Genomic DNA, 22,158 nt, shown 5'->3' on the forward strand with positions numbered 1-22,158 from the left:
CGCGAGGCATTTTGATTTGCCTGGAATTCTCCAGTATCTGGTGAATCATGAAAGAAGCAAGGAGAATGTTGCTCGCTCACATATGCCTGCAGGCTGCAGCAGACTGGTTTTGTCGGAGAAACGAAGCGAGTTTGGTCAACTTGAGCCAGCTACGTAGGAGGCTAACTTAGCTTGAGAAGTTACAACGAGCCTTGCTGTGTTCGTCTTGTTCGTCTTGGAGGTCACTTCATATACTAAATTAGCCTAGGAGTACAGCCTCTGGAAGTGGCCGAGTCCGTCGCCTGTCAAACTCAACGCCCAATGCATGAAACGCTGGCAGAAAAAATACGCTACATAAATGCGCCTCACCCCAGACAAGGGGATGGATATTTTATTCTCTCATGAATTACGAGGTTGAATCGAGGATTATTATTGCCTACTCATGAGTCTTACGCTACATTGGGAGAGTCCCAACTTAGAAATATACGAATTACGAACTAATATCTAGGACAAGCCTCAATCACCGTTTCGGATGTTAAACCGTTCGAAACAGCTTTCTCACAAAACGCCCGCTGGCCTCAGTTTCATACACTCTTTTTGATCCGGAGTGATCTTTAACTATGGTTATTTTGAAACTTCACTCTGTCATCTTCTCTGCCTTTCAAACTCCCAAAGCCCGTGAGACCCATGAACACGAAGGTGACTAACACTTCGGACGCCGGGGCTTGAACTTGTTGCTAACGCCGGGAAGAATATGAAGCGCTCGCTCCAACTGTTGTTAAAAATAACATTCGTGGAATCTACCTAAACGTACCTCCCTTTTCCCTTCTCACAACCAAACAAACGCAGGCTCCCACTCGATGTTTCGTGCGCTCGCCAGCTTCACCTCGCGGCCTGCTTGCTCCTCCCACAACATGGCATCAAATACCGTCTTGTGGCATTTGCAAGTGAAATGAAAGCGACCTGGATTAGTACTTACACGCGAGCCGGGTCTAAGTTGTTCCTGACCAAGATTTTCACTGTTCGTGCATTCATCTCTATTAGTGACGGTAAGATACAGGCAAAGAGCTTCTATAGTTCAACCAAGCTAGAAATTCAGCACTCTCTGGGCAGCTATGTAGCACGCTCTGTCATCTTAAAACCACTGAGCGATACGCAGTAGCTAGCTGTTCTGTCACGGAGCTTGGTCCGTATGGGTCCTGACCGACGATCGCAGATCAGCGAAAAAAAAAATAAATAGAACAGCCTAGATGATTACCTCTTTGCGAGGCAGCAGAGAGATCGTTGTCTCTCGTTTCGACTCTCTGTGTCAATATTTGTGATGAAGAATATCATCCGCAGTCGATGTATGTATGTACGTCGGCAATACTCCGTCAGCGCTGTAATTGACAGAATGCGTACTGGAGCAATTCTCTGGGAAAAGGGGATGAGTCTGGCTTTTTGTTTGCGCTCCCTCCTTGGAAAAGTGGCGAGGCTGAGGAGATTATTTGAGCCGCATCGCATTCGATTGGCTGATCGCCGCGCGATTTCCTTGTTCGTACTTTGCGATCTTGTCGTTTTTGCTTTTTGCCATTTGCGGACTCTCTTATTGGAGAGCAGGAGGGACGATCACTTTATGCGCTCCCCCTATTCTGCCACGGAGGGCCCCTGGAGCTTTGAGCGTGTTGGTCGCCGATAGTGAGCTGGAGACCACAGCTTTTCGTATCCCTTTTTGCCATGTGTTTTCCTTCAGGAATGCCATTGTTTCTTGCATTGAAGTCATCTCTTCTGCTGCCCAGCCTGCGACTTCAAGGGAGAATGACAAGAACTGGGCTCATGTCCCTTGCGGTTCCCCTTCTTCTTCGGACGGGATTTATTGCCAATGCAACCCCCTTTCTTTTGTAGAAGAGAAAATGTATTCCTGGTCTTCTATGGCGTGTTGCTACCTCGATATTTTGAGGTTGGTTTGCCGTACATATTTTCCTCCTATCAAACTTCTTTATTTCCCTGTTGGCCTAGTCAGGTACTTGCTTACCTGGGTAGGCAGCCCAAATTTTTGTATCTTCAGAAATTCATTTTTCGCACAGAATCATGACATCCAATGGGGTAAAACTCCCGAAACTACGATGTTCTGGGAAACATTTCCACCACTCGCTGCGCATGCGCAACACTATACGTTCGCTTTCATCATTGAAAAACTCAGGCACCTTATTTCCAAGGTTCTTTTGGAATCTATACGAGTTTTGCGTATCCGTGGGGCGACTTGCGACATCGCGGGCTACTTCTCGCGGTAGGTATTGCTGGCCTACTTTCCCCTTCTTTCCAGTCCAGGGACTCAGAAAGGACAAACGGAGAGAAACCATGTTTACATATGGTTGATTGGGCACTGAAATCAGGGAGAATATTGATACCTGTGTTCCACTTTCGCATAGAGGATTCGTACACGATTCATTGGCCCAGTCAGTGTATACTCTGCAGACATAATTGCCGTGCGAGACTATTACATTTCGCCCGTTCTTGGGCAATTTACAATGTTCAACTTGCGCAACGCTTCATTTCGCGGTTCTAATGTCCGTCGACGATCAATTTCTCCCGAGCCCAACATAGGAGCAGATCGAGGCGAGTCATTCAAAATAATCTCTAAGGGGTCGTAATTTTTGGCTAGCCCATCAACATATCACGGGCACTTTGTTAGTTGTTGGATCGATCGTCACTGGAAGTTCCGAAACCGTACAATATTGTGAAGATAATGATTTCGACTACTTGTACAAAGGGGTTGTTTCATTTTTTTCCATCCTGCGAACGCCATAGTCAAAAAACAACCTCATATCCTAGGAGTGTTGAGATGAAATGTTTCTTCGGTCCCATGCCAGGGGAAGAATCGTCGATGTTAGATACACGGGTGCGGTTCCTGCTCCCATTAAATAAATAAATATAACATGTTGTAAAATATGCCTAGTCCCCGAATATGCCTTCCTTATCCTATTGCACATATATGCATGTTCACATCTAATCGTGTCGTGGGCGGGGGTGGTACTGTCGGGGAATCATCATGGGAGCTCCTCGAGCTCTAGCCCACACTTGGTAGGAGTTGGGGTGTCCTTCTGTTCGGATAACGCTTCCAATCGACATAAAAAATCTAAGTTTTGTTAGACGTGCCTCATCAGAAAAAAAATCTTCCTTGGAAAGGGTCGAGATATCAGCGGGTACGAATAAGAAAAATTGAAATACCCGAAAGTTGCGCCCGAACCGATCATATATTTGCCCAGGGTGCGCATCACGCGTTCGGTCCGGCACCGTATTGAAATATCGCAACAGTTCTGACGGAGTTGTCAATCACACCTAATTTCTTCCATTTTGTGCGGTAATCCGTGATTCTCACCCATAATGAACCCCATAATGAGACCAACCGCTGTAAGCCGTTAATATGGAAGACTCGCAAAGCAAAGCAACACCAAAAAAATTCTGGACAAGTCGTAGAATAGAAGAAGGAACATACATCCGCCCATCATTGCCCCCATTTTAACTATTGCGATAGATCAGTCAGCAAAATTCTAGATCTCAATGGTTAACTTGGATGGAGCAGTGGGAGACTGACACTTGTCAAAGGTCGAGGGAGCATGCATGCCACCCCCACCACTTGCAGGCACCACTGGCGGCATTGTTGTCGGACGACAAAATACGACTCTCTTTTGAACAAAGTGGGAAATTTTCCCAGAGCGCACGCAAGGGAGGTGGAGGATCTGAACAGAAGCTTCAAATAGCCGTTTCGGTTTTGTTTTGCCCTGAGCTTCCCCAAAGTTTACGGGCCATGAAATCTGACTAAGCGCGCAATGGCTCCCAGTTCAGGAGAGACTAACCCCTTTTAGGCTAATTTCGCTTATCCACAAGCCGGCCCATCCTTCACGTGACATCTCGTACACTTGACCCTTTCTTGGGATGATTCTTCTGCTGTCCATCTCCTCACTGGCCAACATTGCCTTCCAGCTGCCCTGGACCCGGTGCTGTGATAGTTTCTTGCGAGCTTCTTTGGTTACCATAGAGTTATCCATCTCTTGACCCCATCTTCTTCTCTGTTTGCTGCTGTTGTGGATGCTGTTGCCGCCGAGCCCCATCTTGGAACATCTCGCGAGACCAGTCGCCTGCCCAGACCTTTCACGACCTAGGCCCTATCGCAATTTGCTAGGCTTGTGAGTGCAGTGTTTGACATGTTCAATTTTCCATGACCTAGCAATTGTCTTTTAGCCCTTCCCTTGATGCTGTATCTGTTCCTTTTAAGTTCAGGGCCGACTTTTTTTAAAAAACAAAAAATTTGAGCACGAGCTTACGACGATCCTACATCTATCTATCCATCCTTCAAGGTTTACGGTCCTCAAGCGAAACACACACCCCCCCCCCCCCCCCCTTTTCATATCCCATATCCGCGCATCGCCAAAGGGTTCCCTATGCTGGTTGGAACACTCTACGTGTTTTCGAGCCGCCTGTGTGTCTCGCATAGTCGACACAGATTGTTCTGATCAGGAGCAGTTTAGTCAGTCTGCTGCGATTGACCCATTTGAACGAGGATTGCTGCATCCGGATTCGCTGCCTTATCCTTATCCATGACTGCTGTGGCGTCTCCACCAAGTGTGCAATCTGGGCCTCGTTTGGGGTGGCATCCTGCCGTTGATGGTGGACAAGGAACGCTTGCCCCTTCGAACTCAGACGAAGGACTACGAATGTTTATGCCTCGGAAAAGTGTCCAACGAGCAAACTCTTCATCGTCACTGAATTCAAACTCGTCTTCAACATCTACTATAATCGCGAATTCGCAACACAGTAATGCTAACCACGCATCCAACGAGTCGGGATCTGCGGCATCTAAGAAAAAGCCATACAAATATAGTTGGTCTAACTCGAAGGCTGAACCAGTGTCGGGGGTGACGAATGCAAGATCTCAACCTGTGTCCATAACGCCGTCTGGGACCTCGGCATCATCCGCTATGTCTGCTCTTCATCAACCGACCCCAGTTGCCCCATCTCAACATGCGCTCCAAAACCAGCAACAAAATGGTAGCCGACTCACCAATGGTGCCTTACCCAGTGACCCTCCGGCGATCCTGACGTTATTGCCAGTAAATGGGACATTTGAAAGAAAGCAGATAACGGTTCCCTATTTCCCTGAAGTACTCCGTGTCGGAAGACAAACTAACGCGAAAACGGTTCCCACGCCGGTGAATGGTTATTTTGATTCAAAAGTGCTCTCACGACAGCATGCAGAAGTTTGGGCTGACCGGGCGGGGAAAATTTGGATAAGAGATGTGAAATCATCCAATGGAACGTTCGTCAATGGGCAACGTTTATCTCCGGAGAATCGCGATTCCGAACCACACGAACTTCGAGAACATGACACGCTTGAGCTTGGGATTGATATTGTGAGTGAAGACCAGAAATCTATTGTCCACCATAAAGTTTCGGCGAAAGTAGAGCATGCTGGAATTTATGGCCCGAATATGAACATCTTGGATTTGAGCTTTGGCGACATTGACCCGACTGCTGGCGGTGGGCTTCTTCCTTCACATCTCAGCCTACCTCTTTCGCACATGCGTGGCAGACCTGGGAGCGCTGCTTCTGTTGGTAGTAATCGCAGCAACCAAAGCGCGGCTGGAAATCATGTGGGCATTTTACACCAACAGCGACAAATGAACTACTGGCTCTCCCCCATCTCTATCGAGCAGGTGGTGAAACGGCTATCGGTATGTATTAGATGCGCCCCTTGCGGAATTTGAACGGTGCTGACATGCATTTGCTCCTCCCAGTCTGAGATGAAACAAGCAAAACAACAGGCTCACGATCTCAACCAAACCAACAACTTTCTAAGTCATTTGGTCTCCCATGATATCTTAGAAAAAGAACGGGCAAAACATTCTCCCACCGAGAGTCAAGGTGGTGGGCGTTTAGTGAACGGACGCCCCAAGATGCCAAAAGTGGATCAGATATCCAGATTTTCAGACCCACCAGCCCCCCCACCACAACAACCCTTACCAGAGAAGCCTGATGCTCCGCCTCGTACCAACTCGGATTCTATGCCACAACCGAGTTTGAAACGATCTGACACGGAGAAACCCAAGGCTCCCATTCGTTCGTCAGCAAATCGGGAATCAAGCCAGATACTATCACTTATAGAAGCGTTGGCGTCAGCTAAGAAAGACCTTGATGCACAGGGTGCTCGAGTTAAAGAGCTAGAAAATCTACTCTTGACGGAGCGTGCAGCCAGAGAACAGGCTGAGGAACGAGCACGAAACCTAGAGGGAAGTGCCTCTGAACAGAAAGCAGATTCGGAAGTAGTGGCAGTCTGTGAACCGCATTCTACATCAGAGAACGGCGCCACTGTAGTAGTTGAAGAGGTATCTCTTGTCGAACCTTCAGAACCGGAAGAGTCAAACCTATCTTCTGATTCGACCCTGCCTCAGCAGAGCAAGACGTCGTCCGATGCAATTTCTCAGCAGCTCCAACAGCGCCTCGATAGCATGATTGCTGAAATGGACGAAATGAGGAAACAAGTGGCCAAGTATAAACAGTCTGCAGAGAAAGCTGAAAACGAGGCTTTTGAGAGCCGCAAAACCCTTGGTGAAATGATCGAACAGATTCGAAGGACCCAAACTGAAACCTCCGCTAGTTCATCATCGGAAGCCATCAAAATCGGTTTGGATGATACTCACACTGAAGGTGATACCCTGGTTGATATCTTGAACGAGAGGCTGGCTCAAGCAAAAGGCCCACAAAACACTAGCTCAACATCACACCATCTCGATCAAGCAAGCAAGGAGGTATATGGGGCGTATGTGAAACAGCGTCATAAAAACATGCTGGACCACAGTGCGCCGTACGCTTCGATGCTCGGTGTAGTCCTTTTAGGTGTGGGAATCATGGCGTATTTAAACGGCTGGCAGAGAGGGGATAAATGACTAACTAACTGTGCCGCCTATTATCCCTCCTTCCTCTCTTTCGTCCTATTTCCAGCAGCTAGAAATTTAATCGTTAGGATAGGCGGTCTTCCTGACATCCGACCATGGCGTGTATAACACGACCGTTTCCGTTCCTTTTTGCAGCCTATTTCTTTCCTAATGTTTTCTTATTTACCTTCTCCCAATTTGTATGGTTGGTTCTTGCAAGCAGGTCTGGCGGTCCATTCGAAGTTGGTTTGTTGGAGTTACATTTTTATGCCTTTTGTCCAACTGCCGATTCACCCTTTCTGTGTTACTTCGACTTTTTATTCACACACACAATTAATATGTCCCGCACCAATCATGTATACTTGGTATGTTGGGCGATGATGACGAACTCGCCCCCTCTTGAAAGTTTCAGGAGTTGGTTGATTAACTGACCTAACCTACTTCACTTCTCAACGTTATATATATTAACATTCTTCCCCTTGTTTCCCTCATCCTATTTTTATTTTCTTTTACGTTATTTTTTTCCTTCGATTGATTATCCTTTGTTAGTTACCCCGATTGAACCTTCGAGAATAGTCTCCCTTACTGTCTTTTATGTCAACTTTCCTCTTTTCGATTCTCTCCTACCTTATACGATATTTCTCATGTACATGATTTGTCCTTAACATGCAACAAATCCCACCCCCTTCTTCTTCTTCTCTTTTGGTTGTTTATGATTCGCCGATGAAATGCTTGAGAAATACGAAAGAGAAAGAGGGAGTTACATTTCTCAGTATCACGATACAGGTTGAAATTTTCACTAGATATTCTACGTACTTTACTTTGAAAGGTACGATATATCAGATGAGGAAGCAAATAAAACCACTTGATTTCAAAGAGAATTCTTCCTGTTGTTTCATTTTGTTCGCAGAGTTTGGTCCACCAAGGACGCTGAATACGGCGCTGGAAAAAGTGCGCTTGGGATTTTTACGCATCTCACCAGACCAGGAAGTCGGCGTGTGATTGGCCAGACATCAGTTCATCTGCAGTTGCCTGTTAGCGTGCAGGCCAGGATCATGATGAGGGGCTTCGACAATAACTTTCCGGGACGACGTGGCGGCTGTTGACTTTAAGGCTGAAGGGTTAAATGTTCTGGTTTCTCAAAGCACACATAATTCCCGCATTTGGCTGATTTATGAAGGGGTTGAAAGAAAAACCGTAATTGCGAACCGTATCGGAAACAGATACGATAAGCGAGTTCAACATGGGTTCCAGCGTCCAGGTTCCAACCTACGTCCTCCGCGATGTCGTCGAAACCGATGTTCTGAACGCCATATCGGCCGATGTCGTCTCCCATATTCTTGCCGGTCCTCCATTCATTTCTGTTCCTGGTCTTTTTAACTTTAGGGATCTTAGCTATCCCCATACCACGCTAACATCCCTGAAGCAGAATTACATCTTCCGCTCTGGAATGCTCGCTTTTCTCGAGGATGAAGGCAAGGTCAAACTTACAACTGGCTTGGGAGTGAAAAAGGTCTTTGATTTGAGAACTGCGGCAGAACGGGACAGGTTCCCATCGCCTGAAATCGAGGGTGTGCAAATTCACTGGCTGCCAACAGCGCAGGACACAGTGCGTTTTAATTGGGCTGATTATGCCGTGGGCGACCCTGCAGCAACCATGCTTAAGATGTATCAAAATATTTTGGTTACTCATGTGCCTATCTACCGAGCTGTTTTTGAGCATATACGGGACTTCCCGAAGGAGCCCTTCTTTTTCCATTGTACAGGTAAAGAAATATCTCTCCTTCCCCTGAGTTTTCTTTGGAGATTGGTTTCTGAGCCTTTGACATTCGCCCTTTCTAACTATACCTGTTCTCCAATTGTGCAGCTGGCAAGGATAGGACAGGAGTCTTAGCTGCCCTCATCCTTCGTATTGCCGGCTATTCGCCGGATATAATCGTTGACGATTACGTGCTAACTCGAGTGGGTTTCGAGCCTGTAAGGGAAGCTCTGTATGGTTCGCTACTTGGTAAGAAAGATCTTGATGAGTCGACGACTCGGGGCATTCTAGTCGCTGGGGGGATAATGTATGAGACGATGGTGCAGTTCCTAGGATTCGTGGAAGAGGGATTTGAGAATGGTGCAGAGGGTTATCTTCGGAACAAGTTGGGTTTTACCAGTGAAGATATTGAGACTATCCGTGCGAATTTGAGGGGTTAGAGCAAGGGAATTCCCCCCCTGAGAGACTCATTGCTATATATATATATATATATCTACTCTGAAATAAGGGTGGGATATGTAATGAATTTATGATGGTGATGGGTCGACCAGTATAGAGCTGCGATGACATTAAGTTTCTAGTTAGGTACCTAGAAGAGATAAAGCAGATAGTTATGTGTAACGAAGGGAAATAACAGATAGAAACTTCATTTTCAAATCGAAAACGTGCAAAATTCAAGTTGAGAAGTTAGCGGAAATATATTTTTGCGTGATGCAGATACGTAGCCAACCATCCAAGCCTGGGAAATCCTTCCTCTCCTTTTAACACACGGAACAGACCTCTTTTTGTCACCTCCATTGCTTCGGGAGGTTCGTCGGTTGGAATAAGCGGCTGTTTGTCCTGTATCTGAATGTTAGCTCTTGAGATTTGCAACTGATGTGTGGTCGATATATACATGTTCTTCTGTACGCATAACTCCTGATCACACCTTTCAGTTTAAGACATTAACAAGCTCAACATGCAGGTGTACAAACTCATAGCAAAAGAGAAATGAGTCCTCAGAGATTTATCTTCGCAACAGGATACTCCGTACGGCCATACGCAATGGACCTACTATCTCAGGAGCTGCAGGAGTGGATTGCTGCTTCCTCTCGGCCACGCTTCTGGGCTGCTCATTCCATTATACAACATGCAGAGTTTTCTCTGTTTTGTTTATTTTCCCCTGTTTTAATTTCTACTTGTTTTCGTTTTCTTTCCCTCCTTCGTTCTATCCTACGGACTAGTTCATTTTCAACGGGAAAATATATAATAGCAACGGCTGTTCCGTTAACTGATTGAATTGTTACATCCTCATTTTATCCCTCTTTTTAAAACTACTGGCAGCATATCAATTTTCCTTACGGCGAACTCTTCCTTTGTGCTGTCCTTGCAACAGACATGGAGTCGTTTGTATTGCTGTTATTTAGCTTGGTATTCGTTCAACTGGCAACAGCTGAATTCAACTTATACGCTAAATATGAGGATACTGCTATTGGTACAGCCATTGGGATATCAGATGGTTGTTTAGCAGCTCTGTATGATTTGACCAGTTAAACCCCTGTTTATTGAACATGTTGCTAATAATTGCAAAGGAACCAAACCATCGATTGTGATGCTATCAATATCGCCCGAGTTGCCAATGGTGCCGATGATGATTGTATTCGCCCTTCCAATATGTCTCTTCCTTCTCATATCCATGGTAGAAATGCCTTTACTGATGGATGATAATTTGATAGTCTGGTTTAGGGATAATGTAACGGCGTTGTGTACAGCAGAATGCTCGGAGACTCTTTCAACATGGCTTTCCGACGTGGAAGCTCAATGTGCAGGAGACCGAATCGATATTGACGACCATTTCATTGAGCCTTATACAATCCCCTTGAAGTACATTGCGGGCTTTGATATGGCTTGCTTGCAAGATAGGTATGACTGTTTATGTTTTAAGTTTGTCAGTCAAATCTAACACTGTACAGCTTTAATAATTGGTGTTTTCTGGAATCTCAGGGTTGGGAAAGCGATGGAAATTCTAAGTATGTCCTCGTGCTGAATCCTTTAGTCGGTATGCAACTCTGACAATATTAAGATGGTTCTTGGACCTATGTTATGGCGATGATCCTCCATCCCAGTGCGATGACCAGGTCCTCATAGAAGCAGACGCTGCCGCTGATCCAGATGAGATATCTGTGACTAATATGTATAGCAAGGATTTGGTAAGTGATGGAGTGTTCTGCATCAACTGGGCTCCTGGAGGATCTGACTTTATATTGTAGTTTTGTAGTGAATGTTTCATGAAGATGTGGAGACAAAGGCTTCTTTCGCCTATCCTATCTCCCGGCAAATTTGCAGAGTACCTGGTTGACGAGTTCAATAAAATTAACGCAGTCTGTTCGGATTCGCCCGGCACGGAACCTACGGCTGCCGAAGTAGGTGAATTACCTTCGCCTGTTGCAAAAAGAGCAGATGGGGTCTATGATGGAGCTTGTAAGTTTCTAATCCAAGTTCTTATCACAGATTTTAAAACTAATGTTCCCACTAGCTACCCCAGCACTCCCAACCCACCCAGGGGCTATTGAAAACTGTGGCCAATATTACGACGTAGTTGAAGGTGATACTGTTAGTTATATACCTCATAGAATTGTCATATTAATGCTTGCTAATCATAAAATTATAGTGCGGAAGGATTGCGGCGAAGTTGTAAGTGTGATTAACGTTAATCATATGTGAAGATTTTTATTCATAAGTCCCAGGGGAATCTCAATCTATGAAATCAAGCGCTTTAATGTGGAGGTGAGTGTCAACTAAGTCCTCAATGTAGATTTAATCAACAGTTTATGGTTCGCATACCTCAGCGTTGCTAATCAATGCTCAAAATTTAGCTGGATCGGACTTGCTCCAACTTGTGGGCAGATCATGCGATCTGCATATCTCCGATTGAAAAAGAGCCAATTTCCACAGATGGAAATTGTGGAGAAGGATATGGGACCGTATGTAAGGGCTCAGAGTTTGGCGCGTGAGTTTACTTTACTCGTTACCAAAAAAGCTGTCTAAACCACTAATATATATATGCTAGATGCGTAAGGCTCAATATCTCCAAACTCTCACTACCTTTAATTAATCTGCCATTATTTTCAGTGTAAATCGAACAATCGCTGTGGGCCTTGTGATCTCGATGACTTAGATCCAGAAGACGTCATTCCGACGGACACTATGCCCAATAACCCAGCTCCTTCTACACCCGTTGATTCTTCGCCAACGAAGCCGGTGCCAGAACTCCCTGCTCCCAGCAGTACGGCTCCCAGCAACACTTTCCCGAGCGATAATGCCCAGGACGACTTTGCTACCCCTGAACCAGCTCCTAGTGCGAATGATCCCACCCCGGGGGACTCAACCTCCACAAAACCTGTCCCACCAAAGGAAACAGGACGTCCTGACAATGCTACTACGGCCATTAGCGTAGATGGGAAATGCTCTTTAAATGTCTCATGCACAGGATCCAGTTTTGGTGACTGTTGCAGCACCAGTGGGTATTGCGGGACTGGATCTGAATGGTGCGGTAAGTAATTAGCTGGTAACTATCCATTTACGGTTCCGCATTCTCGCTTTCTAATGACGACTAGGTGTCGGAAATTGCTTGGCTGGCGCCTGTGAGAGAGATGATGGAAACATAAGTTTTGACGGAACTTGTGGCCCTCTATTCCCAGGTAATAGGACATGTTCTGGCTCGAAATTTGGCGATTGCTGCAGTGTATCTGGATATTGCGGTACAGGCCCTGATTGGTGTGGTAAGTGATGTTTTGCTCTCACCTTTAAATTTTTGCATATAATATATACCGAGGGGTGTATGCGTTATCTGACAGTGGAATCATTCTTAGGTTACACGAATTGCTACTCAGGGTCGTGTGATATGTCTCTCGGAGGTGTAAGCACGGATGGGACCTGTGGTCCAAATTATCGTGGCAACATGACATGTGTGGGGAGTGCATTTGGAGAGTGGTTAGTAACAACATAGCCCAGTCCTTGGAATCTGCTATTTGACCGAATACACCACATATTCAAGATTCAATTTTCAAGTTTGTGTGTGCTGTTGATTGTCAGAAGAGGTTAGCCGGAAAACTGACGCTCTGTGCAGTTGCTCAACATCAGGATTCTGTGGGTCTTCGTCACGACATTGCGGCATTACAGTCTGCTATTCTGGAAAATGTGAGGGCAGCACCAATATTGGAGACGGTGGGGCAAATGGGGATAAGGAGAAGGAAGATAAAGGTGGGGAGGATAAGTCCAAGGAAGGTAAGGACGAGGAAGATAAGCGCGAGGAAGTCAAGGATAAGGATGCGGATGGAGGTGACTAGAGCATGGGGTCATGCATAAAATTTCGTTTTGGGAATATTGTCACTCTTTATGGCTGCACGATTCGGAGGGAGTATTGTTACTTGAGCATGAAGACTATGAGTGGCGAGAGCGTCTTGACTGTTCTCTGGATCCCTTGAGGCGATAGATTGGGACATAGGAATATATCTTTGTTAGAATACACTTCACAACATTCTTTTGCTGAGAATACAAAGTCCTGACATCCACAGTCGAAAGGTGGATTCATGGATAAATTCCAGACCCTGCAGGAAATAAAATATTGGCTTCGCCTCCAAGGCCGTTTCCCCGTGTTTAGAGTGTGGTTTATGTCACCAGCTATGTACCTCGTCAGCATAGAAGAACGGTTAAAGGTAATGAAAATTTTCGCAAAGCATCAATGGGGATCATGGCAAGAGCTGCGCCGTGCTATCTCAGTCCGGAGTTCCAGGTTTTATTCAAAATACTCCTCAATGATGACATTGGCGGCTTAGAGTGAGCATGGAATATTTGCCTGTATGCTCCCATTATTGCGGGTCTCTCCTCATTCTCCGCTTTAGAACTAAATGCCTGGTGGAGAAGCTGGCCTCTTTCAGATCATATACAAATGAACAGAATTACCAAGTACTAGTATGCTAAACTGTTTATCCCTGCATCTTAGTGGGCATTACGTAAATAGCTCAACACTCTCTGAAATTGGAGAGTTGCCGGATGGCGATTCTTCGTACAGAACGTTTTGGGTATGCGCAATGGAACAAGGCAGAAGGGGCGAGTAAAGCAGGATGGTGGCTGGTGGAGCTGAGAGTTAGTACTTGCGGGTGCTGAGCAGGAATGGGTTATGTATGTGAAACTGACCGGCAGAGTACCAATGATGGGAAGACGCCTCCATGTTCCGAATGTTGGAAGCCGGAAAGTCGAAATTATCTGTTTCGGTTCTCTGAATGAAAGACAGGTCGTTCGTTCTAAACAGGCTGGACGGGCAAACGACACACGAAAATTCGGAAAAGAAACATTTCGCTGCAAGTTTATCTTAATTCAAAATGATACCCAAAAATGCCAGTGACATTATTCCTTTGGCACAAAATACCGCCCGCCGAACATTTCGATCACACATTTACCAGACACCATTCTTAAAGAAAATTTTTGCTGGAAAGGCTCCATTTTCAGAAAGAAACACAAACAGCACAACAAATACCTTATTCTGATTTCTTCAGCTGTTCCAGAGTGGGAGGCTTATATACCGATTTCTCCATATTAGAGGCCCATAATGCTGCACCAACTGTGTTTGTATATGCAAATGCCAAAGACGCAAAAGGGACCATTTCCAGAGCAAATGCCGCCGCCCCGAAACTATATACAGCGGGGGAAATAAATGGACGCCAGTTAGTATATTGCAGTGTCTAGTCAATTCCAACGGGCATCCTGTCTCTTACCTTGTATACGCAGCACTGTGCGCTGCCACCCACGCTTGCTTCTTCCTCGAATCCCAACCCTTCAACTGAAAATACCTTTCATGCGAGATCGGCCCGAATCTTTTCCCTTGAGAAAGGATGTACATCATTGTTCCCACAACTGGAATCATGTTCAACGGCAAATATACAAGCGACCTCACCAGCGATGACAACGAGAACGTCGCCAACGGTTTGCGAATCATATCTCCCAACCGCGATATTGGATCCAGTGATGATGCGGGGTCCTTGACCTTGCGGCCCTGACAGACTAACTCCGTGTCGCCACGAGCAATCAGCGTGCCATCGAACGTGTCAACGAGGGAATCTCGCAGAATGAAACTACGCGAGAGGAAGTTTGTAATTGTGGAGCTTTCGCTGAGGACGAGAAGGATCGCAGAGATTGGGGCCAGGGGCCCGTTAGTGAAAGCTAGGACGGCCATCTGGGGGATGTAGGTAAAGAAGAACATCATTGTGGTCACGGGGATACCGATGGAGACTATTTTGGAGAGTTTAGATACTAGGGGCTGCCGGAGGGAGCGATGGGAGACTAGGTAGAGGATTCCCTGGTGTTGTCTATTAGGACGTGCTGGCATATGTTGGGAGTTTGGGTCGCTTTCCTAGGCGTTGAAATGACTGATATATGCGCATACCTGGAAGGGATATATGTATGTGCCCGACCTGGCCAATTCCGCTAGAAATGCTATCAGGTAATTGACCTCGCTGACGAGGATTGATATGAGCTTGTTTGCCATATTATACTTGGATGGATACGAGCGTATGAGTGGCGCAAGTTGGAATTCCCTCTCCCTTGATGTGTTGGTCAGTTAGTTAAGTTAGATGAGATATGTGTAAGACTGGCCGTCACGTTCTCTTTTGTATGAACAAGGAGTTGAGATTGTAATGTATATATAGATGAGCCGGTCGTTAAGGTATTCTGTCGAAGCTGGAGCGACTTTGGGTCCAGGGAAGAATGACGTCAGGCATGTGACATGCCTGAACCTTATTTTATAGATATCTAAATCGGGGGAGTTATATATAGAAGACGAACTCACATGTCTTTTAAGACAATGAGATTTGATTGAGACCTTCCCTTTTTCCCCACAAACGAGTGTATTAAAAGCTGATGGGAAGCAATTTATGCCTGTGTAACAAAAAACCAGCGTTACGAGTCTTCTTCATCTTCATCTCATCATCATAGCCTGTTAATTTTAGAAATTGGATCTCAATTCGATAAAAGGAAGACCTCCTTCGATGATACCAACTAATCTGAAGCAAAACAACAAATGACATCCATTCTTGTGCCATCCTATAAACACTGGGATCGCAAAACTAAAGCCACTCGTTTTATTTTGTTTCAATTAACAATAGTCAAATGTACAACGCCGAGGTACCCAGTAATCGAATAAACCCCCACGTTCGCTAAACCAAAGATACAAAGGGAACAGATATGCCTGGAAGGTGAATGTGGTACAGATTAGAAACTCTGTAGTATTAAAAATATATATAAAGAAGTTGAGAGGAAAGTTCGATATTAACGGTTTCGATCAGACCGAGGGCTTCGGGATTGATGCCACACTGAATCCCCATTTAATGCAGAAATGCTTAAGGATGCAAGGTTCCTCCAACTAGATTGGGGATTTGGAGCCTCGGAGCGGTTAAGAAGCGACACCCTGGAATCATCGCCGCGCTCTAGGTCGGAATTGATAAAGCCAGAAACGTTAGATATAGGAACAGCTGCTGATGGAGAATCGTTTCGCGTTTCAGCAATACGGGTTTGGATGTCTTCTGACATTCGCTCAGGACCTTCCAAAGTCTGATCACTAGATGATGGGCCACCCATGGATCGTACAACATCACCCTTGCATATCGGACAAGTTCGTCGACGTGTAGTAAGCCAAGGGGTACTGGAACAAGGCTAATCAGTACGCTAATTTGAATAGATTAATAACAGCAAAATGGAGGGAATTACTCACATGCACTCTGCGTGGAATTCATGTCCACAAGGGAGGCTCATCACTCTGCTCTGTCCATCAATATACTCTTCGAGGCAGACAACGCACTCAACTTGTCTGCCTGTATATCTTCGGCGCCACAGGCTCGAATCTGAGTTCGATTTTTCAGCATTAGTCGATGAGTTATTTGTGGCGTCATGTGAAGAAGAGGCTACAATGCCAGCGGTGGTTTGAGAACGCGGTCTGGGTCGTGGGGATCGAGCGCGGGAATGGGACAGGAGGGGAGAAGATGCAGATGATGCTTCGGGAGAGGTTGCAGTCTGAGAACTAGTCGAAGATGGTGATCCGGATGGTATGGAATGATACGTTCTAACAGGGAGCCGGTCGACGACAGCTTTAGGTGCGCGCCAACGACGGCGTCGAATCCGAGAGCGAAGCAATAGCAATGCATACACAACCGTAAGTGTTATCAATGGGCTGACAACCAAAACCAAGAGGGTGTCGAAAAAGGGACTGGTAGACATGCTCGTTGGAGTCAAGGTGACCCAAAGACCTTCGTGTTCCGGGTGCTTACCCCTCTCTTTCGAAGACTTTTGCAGGGGAGTGGAGGTCTCTTTGACGTTCATGTTCTGTTGTCCTTTATCTCTATCGTTTGATGAAGTCGAAATCTGATCATCATCGCTTGTTTTCCCCCACCCAGACCACCAATGCGAATCCTGTTTTGAGTTTCCATACCGAGAATCTGCCGCACCTGGAGGGGTACTAGGATCCCTCCCAGTTCCCTTATCGACCGCTAATTTATCTTGGGAGGAATATTCGCCGCTACCCGGAGTGATACTTCCTCCTTTGAGACCGCTGCCACCGGGGCCATTGGTATTATCCCCACCGAGTACTCCAGCTTGATCATCCTTCTGTTTGACGCTAGACGATTTAGGTTTCAATGTAGTTTGTGGAGGGTTATTGGTTTTGGGGGGTGTCACGAGATCGGGATCTCGCCAATCCTGAACTCCTATAACGAAATCATCACTCCCACCTTGGTGAGATTCAAGAGATATGTCATCCCCGTTTTCTTTCTTCATATTATTTGGTGTAGGCTTCCTTGATTTAGGAGACGTTTCTTCGTCGTCAAATTCATTTTGCATAACCCAGTCAATGTTTCCACTGCTTGGCGGGCGACGGCTATCCTCATGGAGCTGCCAAGGACTGGCTTTATCACGACCGAGCCCGATGGCCGAAAATAGCGACTGAAAGAAACCTTTGCTTGGGGGATAGGATGTCGAATCCGCCATTTTAGTTGGCTGAGTTGCAACATGTGTAGCTGTTGCAGATTTGCGAGAATTTTCAATATTTGCTGGCTTGCCTACAAAAGTGGCCTTTGATTGGTCCTTAACGGAGCTGGGGTCGGACTGCGCCTCGGACGGAATAAGGGAGGAAAGGAGATGTGCGGTGGTATGGGACGTAAATATGGCGGGAATTGTTATGTTAGAAGTGTCTCCACGGGCATACATGGTCACCAATCCACCACCTCTGGTATCATCGCCAACAACCAATGCTATACCACCCCTTCGTTGAGCCCATTTAACTTTTTCCAAAAATCCGCATCCTCCTCTACTCAGCAGAACAATCTTGCCTCTAATTTCGGCACTCTCTTGCAAAGATTGGATATCAGCATGTGCTGGTTCTTTGCCTTTGGCAGCGCTTGGGAGACCAGGAGGACCGGACGCCGGAAGAGGATGATGCAAGTGATCATCTGTTCCATCTTCTTTTGACGGGTGATTCGTTTGATCACTAAATCCAACGAGATCGGAAGAGTGTTCGTCACGCCGTTCATTAAGCGCCTTCACGGGCTTGTTGGCAGTATTTTTCTTTTTGATGCCAGAAGTAAGTTTCGCGGTTCCCTGGCCGGAGCCAACATCATGATTCTGATTTTTATCGTTATCCTCCCATCCTGGAACATCGGAGCAACCGAGCTCTCCTTCAGCCCCGGTACTTACGCCCCCTTTTCGCAAGACGTCATCACCGAAGCCGCTTCCAATCCAAAGCTGACCGCTTAATCCGCTCGATGGCAAAGTTGGCCCAAACGCAGCAGGCCGGGCCAGGAAGAAGGTTGAGTTATCGTCTGTAAGGCTTATCATCGCGGAGGGCGGAAATAGGGAGGAGGGTGTATGGAAAGAGAAGAGGGCTCTGAGGCGCCCGGCCCCGCCAGAAACCGAGGATTGGGAGGCGGAGCCATGTTGCGGGTGAGAGAAAAGGAGCGACAAGATGGTCAGAAAGATCGGGAGGAAAATAAAGCAGGCCAGTAGAAGAATAAGGCGAGGAGGACGCATGATGTTGAGATTTTGCACAGACCAATCCACTAGGTCGTCGCCCACGGGAGGAGGCCAGTCATCGAGAGTGTGGCAGTTAGTAGGTTTGGACGAACAGAGAATTGTTCGATAAAGGATCTACGAGTGCAGCAACGCAGAAATGATCTAAAGAACAGAAGACGACAAACAGGAATAGATGGAGATGAGGTTGTTGAAGGGATTGCTCTGGATGCTTGCTGCTCCTCCACCAAACCCACGCGGCGAAGACACTGGGTCACATGACTTGGCTCCAGCACCAACCACAAGCGTCCCACGACATTGGTTTGTTTCAGCAGACTCAGCCACTCCGCGGAGGGCATGTACTAACCCGATTCGAACTTCTGCCAAGTCTTGCTGACATCTGAACCAACCACCGTCCAGAATTACCTACGCTAATCCTAAAAGGACAAGCACAGTAAAACTTAAGGCTTTTCACATGTGTTCCTGATTCGCAATAAGACTACATAGTAGGCTGTTTGAGATTTACAACTGTTTGAATGAATCTCAATATTCAACTTCATCTATTCAGCAATTCTATATCACTAGAAGGGATATGTATATCATTTGTCTCCTAATAGAGCTAATTTTTATATCCCTGTCTCCAGTTTATGTATATGAAGTTTTCTCTGAGATATAACTTTGAAGGCTCCGCCAAGATCAGCCACCTGACACTTTTGAAAAAACACAAAAGCATACGCTTGGTTAGAGGAATAACATATCGTTCGCATTGACGATGTCGCCGTGGATTCTGGCAGCGGCCAAAATTTTGTTTCTGGCTCTTTTCCCCTTTCGCGAACTTTTTTCTTTCGTAAACCTCCTCCGTCGTCAACGAGCCATCCCGATTTCCCAGCATATCTGCATGTTGTCCGAGACCTTTTGGATCTAATCGTATTTAAATCGTATTTAATGGGAGATGTACCATGTTCTGTGTTGATGTGCTTTGAGATTCCCATGGTGCAGTGTAGGATTATCTGATATTAGTAATTATCTCGATAAACCAAGATTGAAGATTGGAAGGGCTGGAACGATTTCGCGCATTGAGCCATATTTTGTGATACTATCGACATCTCATGCCTTTGCCGCCAGCTCATCATGAGTGATATCAGGTTAATGACGTATCAGACGGAAAACGTTCGATTGATGTGACGAGTACGAAAGGTCAATAACCTGGTGCCAGGAGTAACCAGCTGTGGCTTGTAAATATGACGTCAGGTTTATCTCATGATTGTCGTGGGAGTTATTCATTATAGGTGCAACAACGGCGTCGAGGAAAGGTAAACCATCTCAGTCCAACTCAACAAACGTCCATCGAGGCATCTCAGGGAGAGGGGAGCTACTTGAGTTTGACCAAGTTCTTTCCGCACTTCGCATTACTCTACTCTAGCCTCCGCTCCTACAAGTTTCGTGTGGGGTGGATTCATCGGCATTGGCTGAGACCGATATTTTCGCCGTCATGATTACTGCATTTGCCCCACTGGAGCTTTTATTATATCTTGATTATGGAGTATCCGACACTGCTCGATACACTGAGGTGGTCCAATATTCACGGATTACGACCATTTAGTGAATTATGCGTTTACGGAGGTAAACGTAATTAGTTCTCTATATAAGAAGACGTCAACACCCATAGATTATATTTATTTCATCAACATTATCAAAATCACAACATATTCATATTTAATGTTATTTTTCCCTTGTATTTTCTAAAACCTTCACTTTAGCTTCTTGAATTAGTAGCCTATTCGTCGTGACCGCAATTATGTCAAATATAGTGCAGAAAGCAAAGGATGCCGTGACTGGCCATTCGCACCATGGCGATACCCAAACCACCTCTGGTGTCGGTATGGTTACTCTCATCTCACATTAGCATTGTTTCCTGTAATCGGACTAACAATTCTGAGTAGGTCAAGGAAATCATGGCACCCAGGGGACCACCCAAGGAACAACCCATAGCACCGGTGGAGGCACGACTTCCAGCATTCAGCCACCACATTCCTCAAACGTCGCCAATAAACTCGACCCCCGGGTGACAGAGGACCAGTGTATGTAGCTCTCAAGTCTAAGCTTGTGGAGAGAAGCTGACGTGCTAAATGACAGACAATCCACGGATGTCCACGAGCACTGATAGCACTGGTTCAGCCCTTGGTACAGGAGCAGTGGGCGGCGCAACCGGCGGAACAACCGCCCACAAAAGCTCTGGAGGGACCGGTCTGATGCACACTGATCCTCTGTCCGGTGGGATTGGGGGTACCAGTCCAGGCCTTGGTTCAGGTACAGGTCATCACGCAACTGGCCACTCCAGCTCAAACGCCGCGCAGTCAAGTGTTGGGTCAGGAACGGCCAGCCGCACTGCTGGTCCCCACAGTTCCAATGTCGGAAACAAACTCGACCCACGGTGAGTAAAATGAGAAGAGTTACGCCGCGTTAACCACTACTCGTGTACATGAACGTTCGCCATCACAGAAAGACCGGCCAGCTAACAAAGCATCCAAACAACAGCGTCGACTCAGACCTTGACAATAGCCGCACAGTTGGTGGTAACGCAACTCGCAAGTAGGCTGAAACCCGCAGAGCTGGTGTTGGAAAGCGAGGACATCAGTTCTCATTCTTCAACCTCATATTTTTTTTCCCTCTTTTTTTTTTTTCTTCAAGCTCTCGAACTGGAAAATTTTTGACAAGGGCCCCGTGGATGCAGCTCAGGTGCCCCAGAGTGTGATGAGCAAGCATATTGGAGCTCCAGAAGTTGCCCATGATGACGCAACACACGATCATATGCGACGACAGAGTGCGAAGCCAGGTGATTTGCTTCGGGGGTATGGATCTTGCATTTCTCAGTTAGGGCTTTGTGATTGATTAATGACCTTTGTTTTGACTACGTTTTCTTCATATTTCGGCTCCCACAAATTGGGATATGGGGGGCAGTTATGACGTGGATGATAAATATCCGTGTGGTTTGTCTTTCAAGTCTCTTCGTTGTGTAGTCATATATCGTAAATGAAGACTCCAAATTGCCAAGAAGTGGTTACAATACAATACAATATCATAAAATACGTGTCGTCGGTAAAATAATATTTAACAGCCTTCAGAAACATGAATGGTTGCCAACTCTTGAAGTTCCACTCAAGAACAGCCACGTCTTTTATCATTTCCGACCCGTTGTGATCAGAACTAGAATGCCAGGCCATAGGCTCAAGATGTTCCAGGACAATGTTTATCTTCTCTATCTCTGCTTTCTGTGGGTGAGACGGAAAGCTGACCACAACTTTACTACTCTCTTCGATCATTCATTCTTCCTGCTCTTGCCCTCACATTTGGCATGTATTGTACTTCTTTATGTACTTAGGCTCCGCCGGGAGCGAATTATTCAATTATTAGCCTGAAGTGGGCTTTGCTGTAGATTTCACTTACAGCGGTCAAGTCCTCGTTTTGATGCCT

At 46.2% G+C, this 22,158-nt stretch overlaps 7 protein-coding genes across 7 annotated transcripts; 4 read left to right on the top strand and 3 right to left on the bottom strand.

The window, feature by feature from the left end:
* Positions 1-3,008: 3,008 nt before the first annotated feature.
* Positions 3,009-4,073, bottom strand: HCBG_02587 (uncharacterized protein; the record flags this gene model as incomplete). The annotated part of the gene is made up of 3 exons (XM_045429636.1): positions 3,009-3,097; positions 3,557-3,743; positions 3,819-4,073. 3 exons carry the CDS (start codon positions 4,071-4,073, stop codon positions 3,009-3,011), a joined length of 531 nt encoding a protein of 176 aa, XP_045289531.1.
* A 486-nt stretch (positions 4,074-4,559) lies between these two features.
* Positions 4,560-7,001, top strand: HCBG_02588 (uncharacterized protein; the record flags this gene model as incomplete). Its single annotated transcript, XM_045429637.1, has 2 exons — positions 4,560-5,693; positions 5,757-7,001. The coding sequence occupies 2 exons, from the start codon at positions 4,560-4,562 to the stop codon at positions 6,903-6,905; spliced, it is 2,283 nt and encodes a 760-aa protein (XP_045289532.1).
* Positions 7,002-8,136: 1,135 nt separating this feature from the next.
* HCBG_02589 (uncharacterized protein) lies at positions 8,137-9,092 on the top strand (the record flags this gene model as incomplete). The annotated part of the gene is made up of 2 exons (XM_045429638.1): positions 8,137-8,659; positions 8,761-9,092. The coding sequence occupies 2 exons, from the start codon at positions 8,137-8,139 to the stop codon at positions 9,090-9,092; spliced, it is 855 nt and encodes a 284-aa protein (XP_045289533.1).
* A 1,833-nt stretch (positions 9,093-10,925) lies between these two features.
* HCBG_02590 (uncharacterized protein) lies at positions 10,926-12,980 on the top strand (the record flags this gene model as incomplete). Its single annotated transcript, XM_045429639.1, has 5 exons — positions 10,926-11,112; positions 11,303-11,325; positions 11,764-12,184; positions 12,504-12,624; positions 12,761-12,980. 5 exons carry the CDS (start codon positions 10,926-10,928, stop codon positions 12,978-12,980), a joined length of 972 nt encoding a protein of 323 aa, XP_045289534.1.
* Positions 12,981-14,171: 1,191 nt separating this feature from the next.
* On the bottom strand, positions 14,172-15,178 carry HCBG_02591 (uncharacterized protein; the record flags this gene model as incomplete). The annotated part of the gene is made up of 3 exons (XM_045429640.1): positions 14,172-14,325; positions 14,409-14,989; positions 15,077-15,178. The coding sequence occupies 3 exons, from the start codon at positions 15,176-15,178 to the stop codon at positions 14,172-14,174; spliced, it is 837 nt and encodes a 278-aa protein (XP_045289535.1).
* A 458-nt stretch (positions 15,179-15,636) lies between these two features.
* Positions 15,637-18,813, bottom strand: HCBG_02592 (PA domain-containing protein; the record flags this gene model as incomplete). The annotated part of the gene is made up of 2 exons (XM_045429641.1): positions 15,637-16,330; positions 16,400-18,813. The coding sequence occupies 2 exons, from the start codon at positions 18,703-18,705 to the stop codon at positions 15,958-15,960; spliced, it is 2,679 nt and encodes an 892-aa protein (XP_045289536.1).
* A 1,131-nt stretch (positions 18,814-19,944) lies between these two features.
* HCBG_02593 (uncharacterized protein) lies at positions 19,945-21,280 on the top strand (the record flags this gene model as incomplete). Its single annotated transcript, XM_045429642.1, has 5 exons — positions 19,945-19,997; positions 20,458-20,564; positions 20,628-20,765; positions 20,821-21,118; positions 21,223-21,280. 5 exons carry the CDS (start codon positions 19,945-19,947, stop codon positions 21,278-21,280), a joined length of 654 nt encoding a protein of 217 aa, XP_045289537.1.
* Between the last annotated feature and the right edge of the window lie 878 nt (positions 21,281-22,158).

The sequence above is a fragment of the Histoplasma capsulatum genome, assembly GCF_000150115.1.
Source record: "Histoplasma capsulatum G186AR genomic scaffold supercont2.3, whole genome shotgun sequence".
Taxonomy (NCBI): Eukaryota; Fungi; Ascomycota; class Eurotiomycetes; order Onygenales; family Ajellomycetaceae; genus Histoplasma; species Histoplasma capsulatum.